General features: G+C 56.8%; 3 protein-coding genes across 5 annotated transcripts in view; 2 read left to right on the top strand and 1 right to left on the bottom strand.

Annotated features, from left to right (window-relative positions):
• SYCE2 (synaptonemal complex central element protein 2) overlaps nucleotides 1–862 on the top strand; it is a 13592-nt gene extending 12730 nt beyond the window's left edge. For both annotated transcript variants that reach the window (XM_077765671.1, XM_077765662.1), the window contains exon 5: nucleotides 703–862. In XM_077765671.1, the coding sequence (XP_077621797.1) occupies nucleotides 703–750 (48 nt within the window). In that variant the 3' untranslated portion in view covers nucleotides 751–862. The remainder of the gene's footprint in view (nucleotides 1–702) is intronic.
• The window catches only part of GCDH (glutaryl-CoA dehydrogenase), a 6938-nt gene extending 641 nt beyond the window's left edge, over nucleotides 1–6297 (bottom strand). The window contains exons 1-13 of one of the 2 annotated variants that reach the window (XR_013335529.1): nucleotides 6244–6297; nucleotides 6038–6157; nucleotides 5913–5948; nucleotides 5472–5615; nucleotides 5264–5326; nucleotides 4819–4989; nucleotides 4031–4160; nucleotides 3732–3948; nucleotides 3082–3185; nucleotides 2699–2824; nucleotides 2203–2363; nucleotides 546–615; nucleotides 145–283 (exon numbers count right to left, since the gene is read on the bottom strand). Coding sequence is in view for 1 of the 2 variants with exons in the window: in XM_077765657.1 (XP_077621783.1) it covers nucleotides 271–283; nucleotides 546–615; nucleotides 2203–2363; nucleotides 2699–2824; nucleotides 3082–3185; nucleotides 3732–3948; nucleotides 4031–4160; nucleotides 4819–4989; nucleotides 5264–5326; nucleotides 5472–5615; nucleotides 5913–5948; nucleotides 6038–6128 (1326 nt within the window). In the remaining variant the exon portion in view is untranslated. Of the gene's footprint in view, nucleotides 1–75; nucleotides 284–545; nucleotides 616–2202; nucleotides 2364–2698; nucleotides 2825–3081; nucleotides 3186–3731; nucleotides 3949–4030; nucleotides 4161–4818; nucleotides 4990–5263; nucleotides 5327–5471; nucleotides 5616–5912; nucleotides 5949–6037; nucleotides 6158–6243 lie in introns of those variants that run through there. The other variant, XM_077765657.1, reaches the window with a different exon arrangement.
• A 5136-nt stretch (nucleotides 6298–11433) lies between these two features.
• On the top strand, nucleotides 11434–14444 carry KLF1 (KLF transcription factor 1; the record flags this gene model as incomplete). Its single annotated transcript, XM_077765772.1, has 3 exons — nucleotides 11434–11543; nucleotides 12327–13176; nucleotides 14404–14444. Coding segments are annotated over exons 1-3 (978 nt in total), but the record flags the coding sequence as incomplete, so codon positions are not given.
• Nucleotides 14445–14450: the final 6 nt, after the last annotated feature.

The following is a 14450-nucleotide window of genomic DNA, read 5'->3' on the forward strand; positions in this document are numbered from 1 at the left end:
CTGGTCCCACGGTTTTCCTGTGACTGAAATGACTTCTTGGGTGGTTACAGTTAAACGTGGCCCAACACTGCGGGGTCAGACGTGCAGACTCTTTATTAGTCTTTCACTTTCCTTCTGCCCCAACCTCCAGCATAAGGCACTTACCCCCAAGATAGGAGGGTCGGAGGGCACACAGTGAACTCTTGCCGTGGGGGGATCTGCTCAGTCAGACACCAGATCAGTCTCACAGAGATTGCTTCATGTCACTCTCCTTCCCTCTCCCTGCTCCCGTCAAGTGACGCTTCTGTTCCAAGAGAAGTGGAATCCATTCCCATCCACAGTTAAAAGTGGGTTGAGAAACTTGGTACAGAGAGTCCCATCTTCTTTTTTAAGGAACACATTTGAATGACTTCGAAGGGAAATTTTTGATAATTAAGAATCAGTGTCTCTCACTTCTCACTATAAAAATTGGCTCCATCTGCCACCTCCGTGAGTGAGCTCAGAGCATAGCATTTCCCTGGGAAGGAGCTGGGGACCATCTGGGCTCCCGGGTGAAGTGTGCTCACTTGCTGGCCGTGAACGCCTGGATCCCCGTGATTGCCCTTCCAAGGATCAGAGCGTGAATGTCGTGAGTGCCTGGACAAGATAAATACGAGTTGGTGTGGAGTCTTAACAGCTCACAACTTCCCTTTAAAGTCAATCTTCATGTCTCTCCCCCCCCAGGCTACCACTGCGGAAGAAGAACAAACCCACAAAGATGGCGAATGCTGACAGCTTCTGGGAAAGCCCCGTCCTAGGCTCAGAGGCCACCATTCAGGCCACGCCGAGAAAATTGGTTTTCACAGTTCTGTAATGCATCTTGGCAAAAAATAAAATGAAATAAAAAAAACCCAGAAGTCCTCGTTCTAGAACCCAAAACTTCAGCAAGCCCGGCTCTGGCCGCGGGCCCAGCTTTGGCGCTCCCTACACTCGGCAAATCCACCCCACCCACCCCTGCACAGGTGCTTAAATGTTTGATGTTCAACCCATTCGTGCTCCTTTCCCAGAGGCCGCGATTGCTTGCAGGCCCTCTCTGGCCTACGGAAGGGATGGGAACACATATCAGGGGGCACCCTGGGGGCTCAGTCAGTTAAGCGTCCGACTTCGGCTCAGGTCATGATCTCATGGTTCATGAGTTCGAGCCCCGCATCGGGCTTATAGCTCAGAGCCTGGAACCTGCTTCGGATTCTGTCTCCCTCTCTCTCTGCCCCGCCCCAACTCACACTCTGTCTCAAAAATAACACCAAAAAAAAAAAAACCAAAATTATCAGATTGCTTGTCCCAGCTGATGTCCCCGGGCCTAAAGCCACTACCCCCATGTCCCACACCTGCTCTCAACTCTGGGTAACGTTTTATAGCCCCCAGCGCTCTCATTTACCCTTCCTAAGCTTAAAGGGGTGGGAGGCAGACATTACTGCCTCCTTCTGATGGAGCAAAATAACTGTTTATTCCCTAAAGTGGGTATCTGACCCCATCCCCCCCTGCATAAAACCCCCTGAAGGCCCTCCTCTGCTGTCCTCAAGGTCATTCCCACGCCTCAACCTTCAACCTTCCCTCTTGCTTTTTCTGGAATATCCCATCCAGAAGAGCACACAGAAGCTCTTTCAAAAGAAAAGAAAAAATAAGAAAAAGCTATTTCACTGTCCCTGCCCAGGGAGGGACACTCCCTTAAGGCCTAACACACTTCCACTTTCTTCCCAAGAGGAGCACCGCCTCTTACACCTCCCCCTATTTCTGCCTGGCTCATACGAGAGTGTACTGTTTTTTGTTTTTGTTTTTTAATTTTTAATGATTTTTCCCCATGTCTGTCTTCCCAAGGGGCTCTGGGCCCAGTGTGAGTCCCAGCCAGTTCCGGGTGCCGAGTGCAGCTGCCCTCTCGCTCCCGGGCCCCCACCAGCTCACTCTAGGCCTCATGCCCCACGCTGGGGATGCCCAAGGAGGATGGAAAGCAGTCTGGGGAGCACCCCTCCTCCCGAGCACCACGGGGGAAAGGGCTGACAGCATTTCACCTCCACAGTCCCAGGGGGAGCTGCTCCTGATGAACAATACAGGGGGGGACATGCCCCAGGTCGTGGCACTAGCAATGACAACTGGGAGCCGGGCTCGGGGCTGCCGTCCCCACCCCCCTTCTCTAGACAGCAAGGCCGCTGTAACACTCCTCCCCTGCAGAGACCCGGCCCCTACCTTCATAGGTGTTCACAGCCTCCAGGTTCATGACGTGCCGGATCACGTGATACTCGTCAGAAATCCCGTTCCCCCCTAGCATGTCTCGCGCCTGGCGGGCGATATCCAGGGCCTTCCCACAGTTATTCCTCTTCAGCAGGGAGATCATTTCCGGAGTGGCCCTGGGAGTGGCACAGACATGGGACACGTCAGGGATCACAAAGGACTGACCCCACGCATCCCTAAGCCCTGGGCAGACCCAGCCAGGGGAGAAGATTCCCTCGGTCATGGTCACAGCAGTGGACACGGAGCTCCCAGTTAGGGATAAGCAGGCAGTCTCGTCCCGTCAAGGCCAAGAGGGTTAAGAGAGACAGGCCAAGAGGGTAAGAGATGGGTCCCCAGGGGTCGCCAGGCAGGAAGGACATTTCTCCCCAGGGCCAACCACCCCTGTGTCCAGGAGGGGCACAGGGTCCCCTCCTTGCTGCCTCCACCTGCTTCCCAGATACACGGGCCCTACTTGTCTTGATCCTTTAAGCGGCCAAGCTGCAGGCAGGCGTGAAGGCCCAGCGTGATCTCAGTGAGCATGTCTGCCAGCTTCTTCTGAATCAGCTGGTTCCTGGCCAGGGGGGCTCCAAACTGGATCCTAGACGGGCAAGTTCAGGGTAAGTATGGGCAAGGTCGCTCCCCAGTCCAGGAAGCCTTCCCAGGCCTCCCCAGCCCTCGCTGAGTTCACCCTGGCCCTGTCATCGAGTCAGCCCCTCGAAAGGACTTCCCAGGCTGTTACACCGAGTGAGAAACTGAAGTCTGGTGGACAGGGAATGGGGAGTCACCAGTTGGGTAAGGGATGGAGCCCATGCCCCCCTCCCATCCCCAAGAGCCCCTCGCGGCACCCCCACGAACCTATCCAGCGTGTACTGCCGGGCCGTGTGCAAACAGAATTCGGCAGCTCCCAGCACGCCCCAGGTGATCCCAAACCGGGCGTTGTTTAGGCAGCCGAAGGGCCCCTGTAGGGTTGAGAGAGGGGCCTCAGCCCCACCAGGAGCTGAAAGGCCTTGCGCGGGACTAACTCTTAAGTAGGGGGAAGCCCCCTCTCCAGACACGCAGTCAGTATAAATAGAGGGACTCAGGGCAGCCATCTGAGTCACACACGGTCCTGGAGTTCGTGCACAGCAGGCCTCGCTCAGTGCCTGCTCACCCTTGCTTTGCACACACTTTTACCTGGCCCAGGACCTGGGCTGGAGGCTCCGGTCTAGGGGATGATATAAGGAGACAGAGAGATGCAGTTGCATCAAAGGATTCAACTGCTTCCGGACCGAAAGGTGTCCAGGGCGGAGCCAGGATGAGCAAGATGGGCACCGAAAGGGGCCATCTGCACACACCAGTGAGCCGAGCAGAACCTCTCAGAATCCCGTGGGCCGGGGGGAGCGGGGGGGGGCCACGAGCACAGGGACGGCGTCTGTTCCCCAGCTGGGTCCCCAGCACGGGGACTGCCCAAGAAAGAGGAACCAGCAGGAGACGTGATACCAGTTCCCAAGGTGGCCGCCGCTCACCGCCAGACCAGACACGTCAGGCAGCACGTTCTCCTCCGGCACCTCCACACCGTCCATGACGATCATGCCCGTGGACGATGCGCGCAGGGAGAACTTGCCCTCGATCTTGGGGGCCGAGAGGCCCCGCATCCCCTTCTCCAGCAGGAAGCCCCGGATGCAGCTATCTTCGCATCGAGCCCACACTACAAACAGGTCGGCCACGGGGGAATTGGTGATCCTGGGGGAGGGAGAGGCAGTGAGGGTCTGGCCGCCTCCCCCCCTGCCCCTGCCCGCTTGCCTGCGACATCCGGGCCCCTCACCAGGTCTTGGTCCCATTGAGGGTGTAGCTCTTGCCAGATGCGTTGTAGCGGGCTCTGGTCTCCATGCTGCCCGGGTCACTCCCGTGGTTGGGCTCTGTGAGCCCAAAGCAGCCCAGGAGCTCCCCCTTGGCTGCAGACACAACACAGGGTCACAGATCTGCCTGTCCCCCACTCATGCCCTCAGTCTCTCGCCCAAGCCAGGCCAAAGGCAGACCCACACCTGCTCCTGTGGCACTCCCAGGGAGTGTGGGGACAGCCCCCCAACCCAGGCCACCGTAATACACCATGACGGGGAAAGACCCGCACAGGAGTCAGAAAGGAGTCAGATAATCTGTCTTAGATTCAGTGAAAAGGAGTTAGGGGGGAGGAGGAAGGGTGGGGAAGAGTGGTCCCAGCAGGGGGTACAGATGTGCAAAGGCCCCGTAGTCCATTTGGAGAATCCCAAGAAGCCGAGTCGGGCTGAGGAGGAGCACTCAGGAGGGTGGCCAAAGGTGAGTTGGAATGATCAGCAGAGGCCTGCTCACGTGTGTGGCCTTGTGGACCCGGTCAGGAAGGTAAGACTTTAAACTCTGGGCTGGGATGGGGGAGCCAATTAGGAGGGAGATGATGGTGGTAAGAAAGTGGATCAGAGGTAGCGGTACGGCTCAGGGTCTGAAGGGCATCTGGGTGGCCTCCGGGGCTGTCCTTGAGGTAAGGGCAGAAGGCAGGCTCTGGGGACAGTCCTGTTCCTAAGTTCCAGACCACTGAGATGGTCTGGCTTCCAGTAGGTTCCACGGGCAGCTGCTCACCTAGCCGGGGCAGGTACTTCTGCTGCTGCTCCTTGCTGCCATAGGCGTAGATGGGGTGCATGACGAGGGAAGACTGGACACTCATCGCTGACCTATAGCCGCTATCCACCCGCTCCAGCTCTCGGGCCAGGAGCCCATAGGCCACAGAGGAGACTCCAGCACAGCCATACCCTGAGGGGAGGGGAGGGGAGGGAAGACAGGGCAATGGGAGACAAAGCCCAGTGGGATTCCCAGGGCCCAAGAGACAAAGCTACATAGGGGCGCCCAAGGAGGGGGCTCCAAGCTGGCGCTAGCTTGAGGGTTTATTCATTTTCCCTCACAGCCACTTTCACATGGAGGGATAACAGCCTCGCTTTGCAGACTGGGAAACTCAGGGTCAGGGACAGGAAGGGGCTCTCCGGGACACAGTGGGGACTGCAGGGTGTGGAGATAAATCTGTCCCTACCTTTGATGGTGGGGCCCAGCACACCAAGCTCCCCCATCTCTGAGATGATCTCCCGGTGAAACACTGCAAAGAGACGGATGCCCAAATTCAGACTCAGCCCTAGGCCACTGGAGCCCCCATGCCAGCGACACGGGAGTCCAAGGGCCCAGCTAAAGCAGGCAGAGCAGGTGTGCACGGGAGAGGGTACCCCTTCCCCCTGCCTGGGCACCTTCGTTGCGATTGGCCAGCAGGATTCGGGGCATGAGGCGCTCCTGGCAGTAGGTGCGGAAGGTGTCCCTGATAAGGATCTCATCCGCTGTCAGCTGCTCCTCCAGCAGCAACGGGTCCCTCCAGTCAAATTGAGGACGTGAGGCTGGGACAGGGAGCAGAGAGTGGGATGTGGCCTGACAGCCCAGCCCAGCCCACCACCGCACCCTCCTCTCCCGGAAACCTCAGCCCCACTCCTCCACCCTCGTCTGGCTCCCGGTGAGTGTAGGCTGCAAGGAAGACGGACAAGATGGCATTTCTCCGGGAAACTCACTGCCTCTGGCCCTGGCCACGCCCTGCCTTCCCGCCCCGGCAGCCGTCGATTCCGGGACAGAACCCACCCGGGGCAGACAGACAGTTGGACAAGGGCCGCAGACGTCCGGCGCAAGGAGGGGGTCCTTACCCTTGGCCGCCCGGTTCTGTGTCTTCCCGCCCTTTTCTGCAAACACAGGACGGGAAAGTCACCCCGGGAATGTTCCCGAGGCTCCAGTTCCACCCTCCCCACCCTGCCCCCGACCCGGCACGGACCACTTTGCGCCGCCGCCGAGCCCCAGCCGCGCAGCAGGCTCAGGCCTGGTGTCCAGCTCAGCAGCCGCTCGGAAACGCTTCTCAGGGCCATTTGGGCAGCGGGCGGGCAAGCGGAGCAACCTGGAGGAGCAGGGGCGTCAGAGCCGCATGGCTCCCCCCGGCCGCCCGGTTCCCGGGCACCAATCGTCCCTCTCGCCGGTGCTTACCTGAGGCCTCCCAGTTCACCGTACGGACCACAGTACAACATGCAAAAGCTTTTGACCTCTGGAGGGGGTGGGAGGGGCGGATGCCGACTGGGGCTTCTCATTGGTGTGCCCTGGGACTCGGCTCCTCCACAGCTCTGCCTTTTAAAAGGGCCACGGTAGCCTTGCCGGTGGAGCCAGGAGCGCCCAGGCCAAGGTATGTTAGCCGCTTTAAGAAGCAGGACAGGGAGGGGGCGGAAAGTGAGTGCGCCGAACCAATTGGCCGGCTGTACTCCTGTTCTGATTGGCCCTAGGAAGAGGCTCGGCCTACTTTTGATTGGTCAGTTGCAGGCGGCGTGTGCGGAGGGATTCTGGAGTTAAGTGAAGAAACAAAAGTTGACTGAGACAGAAGAAAAAAAAGAGTCCTGGAACCCAGAACTCGGTGTCTCTTCTAATGGGTGCTATGGGGGTGTGGGGTGGGCTGCAGTGGGCGATCTCAGTCCAACGTATCTGCTAGTCTGTCCCAGGAAGTACGTGTAGCCACGTGTGACTGCATGTGTGACTTGGAGTGATTCCCTGCGGTGTGCTTCAAAAGTCTATGTGTGTGATTGTGCCTGACCATGTATCTGTATGTGGGTGTGCCTACGACGTTGTGGGGCGGTTGACTGTGTGGTGATTGTGTGCCATGTGCCTGAATGTCTTTGTGGTTTCCTGTCTGTGTATTTGTAAGCTTGTGTAACGGTATTCTGTGTGATCGTGTGTCTGTAGGTATGATTCTGTGTTGTGATGGTTTTCTCTCGAGGTGTGTCTACTATTTATGTGACAACATGACTGGATATTTGTGTGTATGTGTGGTTGTGTACCTACACGTGTCAGAGTGATTTGGCCTCTGTGCACTTGTGTGTGACTGCGAGTGTGATGTGAGTATATGCCTGAGTGAATGGCTAGGCTCACCTAGGTCACTTTTATGAGCATTTGTGTGATGTGCATGTGAATCCGGGTGCACTGAGCTTAACCATCTCTGCTTCTAAAAGGCACATATCTACCATGACATGGCCTTTTCCCAGGTGGGGAAATTGAAGCCCAGAAAGCAGAATGATCTTACTCAAGGTTACAGTGAACCAATTGCAGGGCAGGGACCCGCACTGGGATCCAGGCCTCCTGGTTCCCAGGACAGGCCCCTCCCTGCCCACCCGGGAACACATCTTCCCACATAGACATTCTGGGTAATGGTGTGTGTGTATCGTGCTCTACCTCATGTATCGGCTCTGAATGAGTTATGGGATTGTGTCCAAATGTGATCACTGGCCTGCATGGGTGAGGTGTGTGCCTGGGTGTCCCTGGACCCTCCCACTTTCTGGGCCCTTCTTGCCTTTAATATCGAAATAAAACACTTTGTGGGGGGGTTTTTTAATTTTGAATGTTTTATTTAATTCTGAGAGAGAGAGAGAGAGAGAGACACTGTGAGCAGGGGAGGGTCAGAGAGAGAGGGAGACACAGAATCTGAAACAGGCTCCAGGCTCTGAGCTGGCAGTCAGCACAGAGCCCGACACGGGGCTCGAACCCACGAACCGTGAGATCATGACCTGAGCCGAAGTCAGACGCTCAACCGACTGAGCCACCCAGGCGCCCCCGAAATAAAACTCTTTGAGCCCTCCTCCTCACAGGGGAAGATTCTTTCATTCTGGTCACCTCTGACTTCCTCCAGCCAGTGGCCTCTCTCCTTCCCCAAAGCTCCCTGCCCTGAAGCTGGTTGTGAGTGTTGGAGTTTTCTGATGCTCCGTGGTGTCAGAGGGGGATGTGAGTATACACAGCAGAAAACCCAAACTGAGGTTCAGGCCTTGCCACCTTGGGAAGCCCATCATGGCCACATGCGCTTAGGGGACAAATACTTTCAGCCAAATCCCCCATCTCTCTGGACCTTTTTCTTCTTGCCTTGAGTTTTAGAGCCAGACATGCCTGTTCAGTGCCTCATCCAAGAAGATCTCTGTCCAAGAGAGGCTGTGCTTTCAGTAAACCAACTCCAGCCATTTTGTTTATTGAGGTGAAATTCACATAACATAAATGAACCATTTCAAGGTGTACAATTCAGCAGCATCTAGCACATTCACAATGTTGTGGAGCCACCACCCCTGTCTAGTTCCAGAACATTTACATCGCCCCAAGGAGACCTTGTACCCATTAGCGATCCTCCCCATTCCTCCTCCCCCTGCTCCTGGTAACCGCTACTGTTTCTGTCTGTACGGATTTGCCTGGGTATTAAACGGAATCATGTACGAGATCTTTTGTGACTGGCTTCTTTCACTTAGTATAGCTTTGAGATTCATCCACGTGAACATGCATTAGAAATTCATTCCTTAAAAAATAAATAAATAAATAAATTCATTCCTTTTTTGGGGGCGCCTGGGTGGCTTAGTCGGTTAAGCGTCTGACTTTCGCTTAGGTCATGATCTCGCGGTTCGTGGGTTCGAGCCCCGTGTCGGGCTCTGTGCTGACTGCCAGCTCAGAGCCTGGAGCCTGTTTCAGAGTCTGTGTCTCCCTCTCTCTCTGACCCTCCGCTGCTCACGCTGTCTCTCTCTCTCCTAGAAATAAATAAAAATATTTTTTAAAAAAAGAAATTCATTCCTTTTTATGGCTGAATAATATTTCATTGTATGGATGGGCCACATTTTGTTTATCCATTCGTCTGTTAGTGGGCATTTGGGTTGTTTCTACCTCTTAACTACTGTAACTAATATGGCTATATACTTAGTGTACCAGTATTTGTTTGAATACCTGTTTTCAATTCTTTTTGGTCTATACCGAGGCGTGGAATTCCTGAGTCATATGTAAGTCTTGTTCAACTTTTTTTTTTTAGCTTTTATTTATTTTTGAGAGAGACAGAGACAGGGAACAAGTGGCAAAGGGGCAGAGAGAGAGGAGACAGAATCCGAAGCAGGCTCCAGGCTCTGAGCTGTCAGCACAGAGCCCGATGTAGGGCTCGAACTCACAAACCTTGAGATCATGACCTGAGCCAGACACTTAACCAACTGAGCCACCCAGGTGCCCCTCAACTTTTTGATTGTTTAACTTTTTTTTAAATGTTTTATTTATTTCTAGGAGAGAGAGAGACAGTGTGAACAGGGGAGGGTCAGAGAGAGAGGGAGTCACAGACTGAAACAGGCTCCAGGCTCTGAGCTGGCAGTCAGCACAGAGCCCGACGCGGGGCTTGAACCCACGAACCGCGAGATCATGACCTAAGTGAAAGTCGGATGCTTAACCGACTAAGCCACCCAGGCACCCTGATTGTTTAACTTTTTGAAGAATCTTCAAACGTTTCCACAGTAGCTGCACCATTTTAAACTCCAACCTGCAGCTACGGGGTTCTAATTTCTATAAATATGGCCATCCTCATGGGTGCATTGAGCTGGCTTTTATATTACTTGCCTCCCCCTTCCCTTGTGATACATGATCATTTTTTTGGCTTTTTTTGCCTTTTTGTGTGATATGTTGGCGATGCACAAATTCTGATTGTGTGCCTGTGGCGCTGTGTCTATGTCTGGCCTGGGTTGTGTGCTTTTTCACTATCAGAATGTTTGATTACGGGGCGCCTGGGTGGCTTAGTCGGTTAGGCATCCGACTTTCGCTTGGGTCATGATCTCGCGGTTCGTGGGTTCGAGCCCCGCGTCGGGCTCTGTGCTGACTGCCGGCTCGGAGCCTGGAGCCTGTTTCAGTCTGTGACTCCCTCTCTCTCTGACCCTCCCCTGCTCACACTGTCTCTCTCTCTCTCTCCTAGAAATAAATTAAAAAAAAAAAACATTTAAAAAAAAGAATGTTTGATTCCATGTTCGTGTGGTTGTGTGTGTTTGACGGGGCGTGCCTCCCCCCTGTGGCTGGGCATTGATAGCTGTGCCGTTGTGTGACTAATTACAAACTGTGGCAGTAACAGGTGGTGTGAAGATGTAAGGTTACCGATTTTATATGATGCTGTGCATGACTGTGTCTGATGTATAAGTGTGCACATGACTGCATCACTCTGTGTGTGTGTGTGTGTGTGTGTGTGAATGATTATGGGTTGGTGTGTTTCATGCCTTTGTGCCTGGAGGCTACATGTGTGTTTCATGGCGGTTGCCTCTTCTATAGTGCTGCGATAACATACCCAAGGATCTCTGTGTGTCTGTTCGGTTTTGGCAAAATCCTGTCGATGCAATTGTGTGTTGTAACGGTGTGTGACTGTGTCCACACCTGTCTGCGTGATTATGAATTCTGTGTCTACAAGACTGTGTGCCTATAACACTGTGTAGCCATTGTGGTGTATAGCTGTACGCTGGAGGTCCCTGATTCCTCCCCCGGGTGGGGCAGGAATCAAACATCAGCCAGCCCAAAGCAGGGGTTGTGAAGGTCTCCTGTAGCTCAGATACTTAAGCGTCCCACTTCCCCCAGGAGAGGGGGTCACCTCCCCTGCCCCGGCCCCATCACATCAGAACAACAATGGCTGCAGCGACCCCCCCACCCCACCTCCAGGCCTTCACGCAGCCCTCCATGCAGCACCCCTCAGGGGGCCTCGGTAGACAGTGGGGGCTGATTGGCCAGGGGCTCCTTCTGGGCTCAGACCCTGGAAACTCACAATCCAGGCAATTTCAAACCAACCTAGTATGACGCCCCAACCCCCAACCCTCCCACCCATTGGGAACACAGCTTTGGCTGTTCTGGGCCCCCACCTGATAGCGGACTCCGACATCTGGGCTGTCTGATAATGCTTGGCTTTGGCAGGGACTTCATGCCAAATCCCGCCATCAGCAAGGTTACTGCTGCTTTTTGGGGAGGGGGAGAGCTGCAGGGCCGTGGCCTGGGGAAAGAGGGTCTTGAAGCCCCTTCCCAGGATCCCCACTCTGTCTGTTACCTCCTTGTACAGGAAGGTAACTAAGAACAGACGCCCAAGTCTCTCATTTTGTGGGGACTCGCTCGGTGCCTCACTTTACCCAACACCTGAACCCTCAACCTCTGAACCCCCAGCCCCTGAACATCTGATTCGGCTTTGGATACAGGGTCAGTCCTTAAGGCCCAGCCCCTAAGAAGGCTGAGATGAGGTCTGTTCCCCAGAAACGGTGACCCCCGCCTTGCCTGCCTCTTATCAGGGGCTGTAGCCAATCAGCTGAAGGCAGAGAAGATCCCTCCAAGGGGCCATTGGTGTCTCAGAGCCCACGAGGCCACGGAGAGAGAGGAGGCCTGAGGCCCAGGGTGGGCACCAGCCGGCCATGGCCGCAGCTGAGACCGCCTTGCCCTCCATCAGCACGCTGACCACCCTGGGCCCCTTCCCGGACACACAGGAAGACTTCCACAAGGTGGGGCCAGGCGGGGTGTAGCTGGGCTGGCTGGGGTCCTGGGCTGTGGCTAGAGTTTGGGGGGGGGTCTAGTCTGCATCTTGCTCTGCATCTTACCCAAGGCTGGGGGTCCTCAGTCTAGGCCTGGGGTCTGAACTTGGTCTAAGAATCTATGTCTGTCATGTAAAACTGAGGCTTCCCAGGGCACCTGAATGGCTCAGTTGGTAGAGCCTGCAACTCTTGATCTCAGGTGAGTTCAAGCCCCACGCTGGGTGTAGAGCTTACTTAAAAACCCAAAAACCCAAAACCTGAGGCTTGGACCTGAAAACTGCAGGGGTCCACAGTGAGATCACCCCAGATATCAGGGGGAAACAGCAAATGCATGTAGGGAACATCCAGGTAGTAATCTTGGGAATTAATTCTTTGGGGGGGACAGGGAAGGAGAGGGAGAGTGGGGGGAATGGAACTGAGGCAAGGCTGCCCTCTTCTCCCCCCCCGCTTCTCCCCNCGAGCCTTCCATTCTTGGCTCTGCTACCCCTTCCCCCAAGCCTGACTGTGACTCCAGATAATGTCAGTCTTATCTTGGGTCTCCAGCCCCATCGACCTATGTCCCTGGACTTGGGGGGGGAGGGTAGAGGGAGTGTTCCATGTAAGGGAGGGGGACAGACTGACATGACAGACAAACAAGACCCCTTTCCAGAGCCTCTGGCCAGCCTACCCCCATTAGGGCATCCGACCCCCTCCAATGCGGGGCAGGGTACTCTGGTGTGCACCGAAGCCTCACGCTACCTGCTTCTTCCCCAGTGGTGGCGCTCAGAGGACGTTCAGGACTTGGGTCCAGGTCCCCCTGATCCCACCGGGCTGCCCCTCCACGTGAGGTCGGAGTCGCAGGACGCGCCCAGGGAGGACGAAGACGACGACGAGAGGGACTCGGCCACCTCCTGGGATCTGGATCTCCTTCTCACCAATTTCCCGTGCCCAGAGCCGGGCGGCGCGCCTCAGGCCTGCGCTTTGGCGCCCGGCGAGTGCTCCGCGGTGCAATTCCCGCTGCCGCCCCCGCAGCTGCCGCCGCCGCCCGAGACTCTGGGCTCGTATGTGGGCAGCTCAGGGCTGGTGGCTGGGCTCTTGGCTCCCGAGGAGCACCCGGGCTGGGCACGCCCGGCCCCAAGAGCCCCGGGCCCCGACACCTTCGTGAGCTCCTCCCTGGGCCCAGCTCCCGAGCCCAAGGCACTGCCGCTGCAGCCGGTGTACCCGGGGGCAGGTGCGAACCCCTCCGGCAGCTACTACTCGCGGACCGGGCTTTCGGTGCCCACGACGCCAGGCGCCCCCTACGGGCTGCTGTCCGGGTACCCAGCGCTGTACCCGGTGCCGCAGTACCAGGGGCACTTCCAGCTCTTCCGCGGGCTCCCAGCGCCTGCTCCCGGCCCCACCGCATCCCCCTCTTTCCTGAGTTGTATGGGACCCGGGACGGCGGGGGTGGGACTCCGGGGGACCGCAGGAGACCCAGGAGGGATCGCGGAGGCCGCGCCATCCAAACGCAGCCGGCGATCCTGGGCGCGCAAGAGGCAGGCGGCGCACACATGCACCCACCCGGGCTGTGGCAAGAGCTACACCAAGAGCTCACACCTGAAGGCTCATCTGCGCACGCACACAGGTGAGGGAGCGGGGCGCGGGGCTGGAGGATGAGCCTCAGGAGCAAAGAATGGCTGAGGAGCCCGAGCAAGTGGCGAGGCTGAAGCGGAGCGAGGGGCAGGGCACAGGGAGCTGGGGGCCGGCCGGGGACCTCAGGAGCCGGGCAGGCAGCGGTGCGGGAGGCGGGTGGGGGCACAGAGACACCCAGGGAAACCTGAGGACCGTTTCAGGGAACTGATGACAGGTAAGACCTGGGCAGGGAGCCGACTAAGGCGCAGAAAGCCCGGCAAGTGACGTAGAGGGCGAGCTAGAGGAAGGACTGCGGGGAGGGGACAAGCTTGGAATGCCAGGGGCGGGGTCAAAGACAGCGGGTTCAGGTCCGGGGCAAGCGGAGAACGGGAGTTAGGGGGCTGGTGTATGAAATTTGGGTTGCTCGGCCTGAAGGGGGAGCCAGACTGTGGGGGGCGTGGCTGGCATTCCGGAGGAGAGACTGTGGGGGCGTGGCTGGCATTCCCGAGGAGAGACAGGGCCAGGGTCCGTTTCCTAGATGCAGAGGCAGGTCCGGGAGGATCGAGGGAATAGCTGGGAAAGACGAGGGGTAGGCACAGGAGGAGAAGCCAGGTCCCAAGGATCCTAAAACGGGGGCAGGGCTGTGGAACAGAGCCTGCGGGGAGGAGAAAGGGAGTGGCCTTGGTTTAAGGGCCGGCACAGAGGGTAGAGGCAATTGTATATTCCTGCGCGGGGACGCAGGGAGAGGAGCCAGGAGGAGCCTAGGAAGGGAATAACCAACCACCCGGCACAGGGCCTGGATTTCGAGACTCAAGGGCCAAGGCTAGGGGTAGAATTGGGCAGCACCTGGGAGGTCCCCTGGCACAAGATGGGGCTGGAACATAGACAGCATGTTCGGGGATGGCTTTAGGACTCAGGGGCATGGTAACATGGCACAGGAAATGAGGCCAGTGGGGTAGGGGACATGATGCGGGTCCAGGAAATGAAAGTGGGCTTGTACCTGCCAACTGCAGATACTTCTGTACGTGGGTCGGGGTCACAGAGGCTGGATCTGGGTGGAGAATCAGAGCCCTCCCCTGAGAGTGAGAGCCTCCTTACATTTTGCGCCCTAGGCCCCTCACCTACCTCACTAGTACCCGGCCAAGGCTGAGCAAAGGAGTGCAACCCAAGGCAGAGGCCGACCTGGGAAGTGGGGGTGGGGAGGAGTGGTGTTCACGGCTTCCTTGCCCCCCTCCTCCAGGGGAGAAGCCCTACGCCTGCACGTGGGACGGCTGTGGCTGGAGGTTC

This window comes from Crocuta crocuta, unplaced genomic scaffold, assembly GCF_008692635.1.
Source record: "Crocuta crocuta isolate KB4526 unplaced genomic scaffold, BGI_CrCroc_1.0 scaffold693, whole genome shotgun sequence".
Taxonomy (NCBI): Eukaryota; Metazoa; Chordata; class Mammalia; order Carnivora; family Hyaenidae; genus Crocuta; species Crocuta crocuta.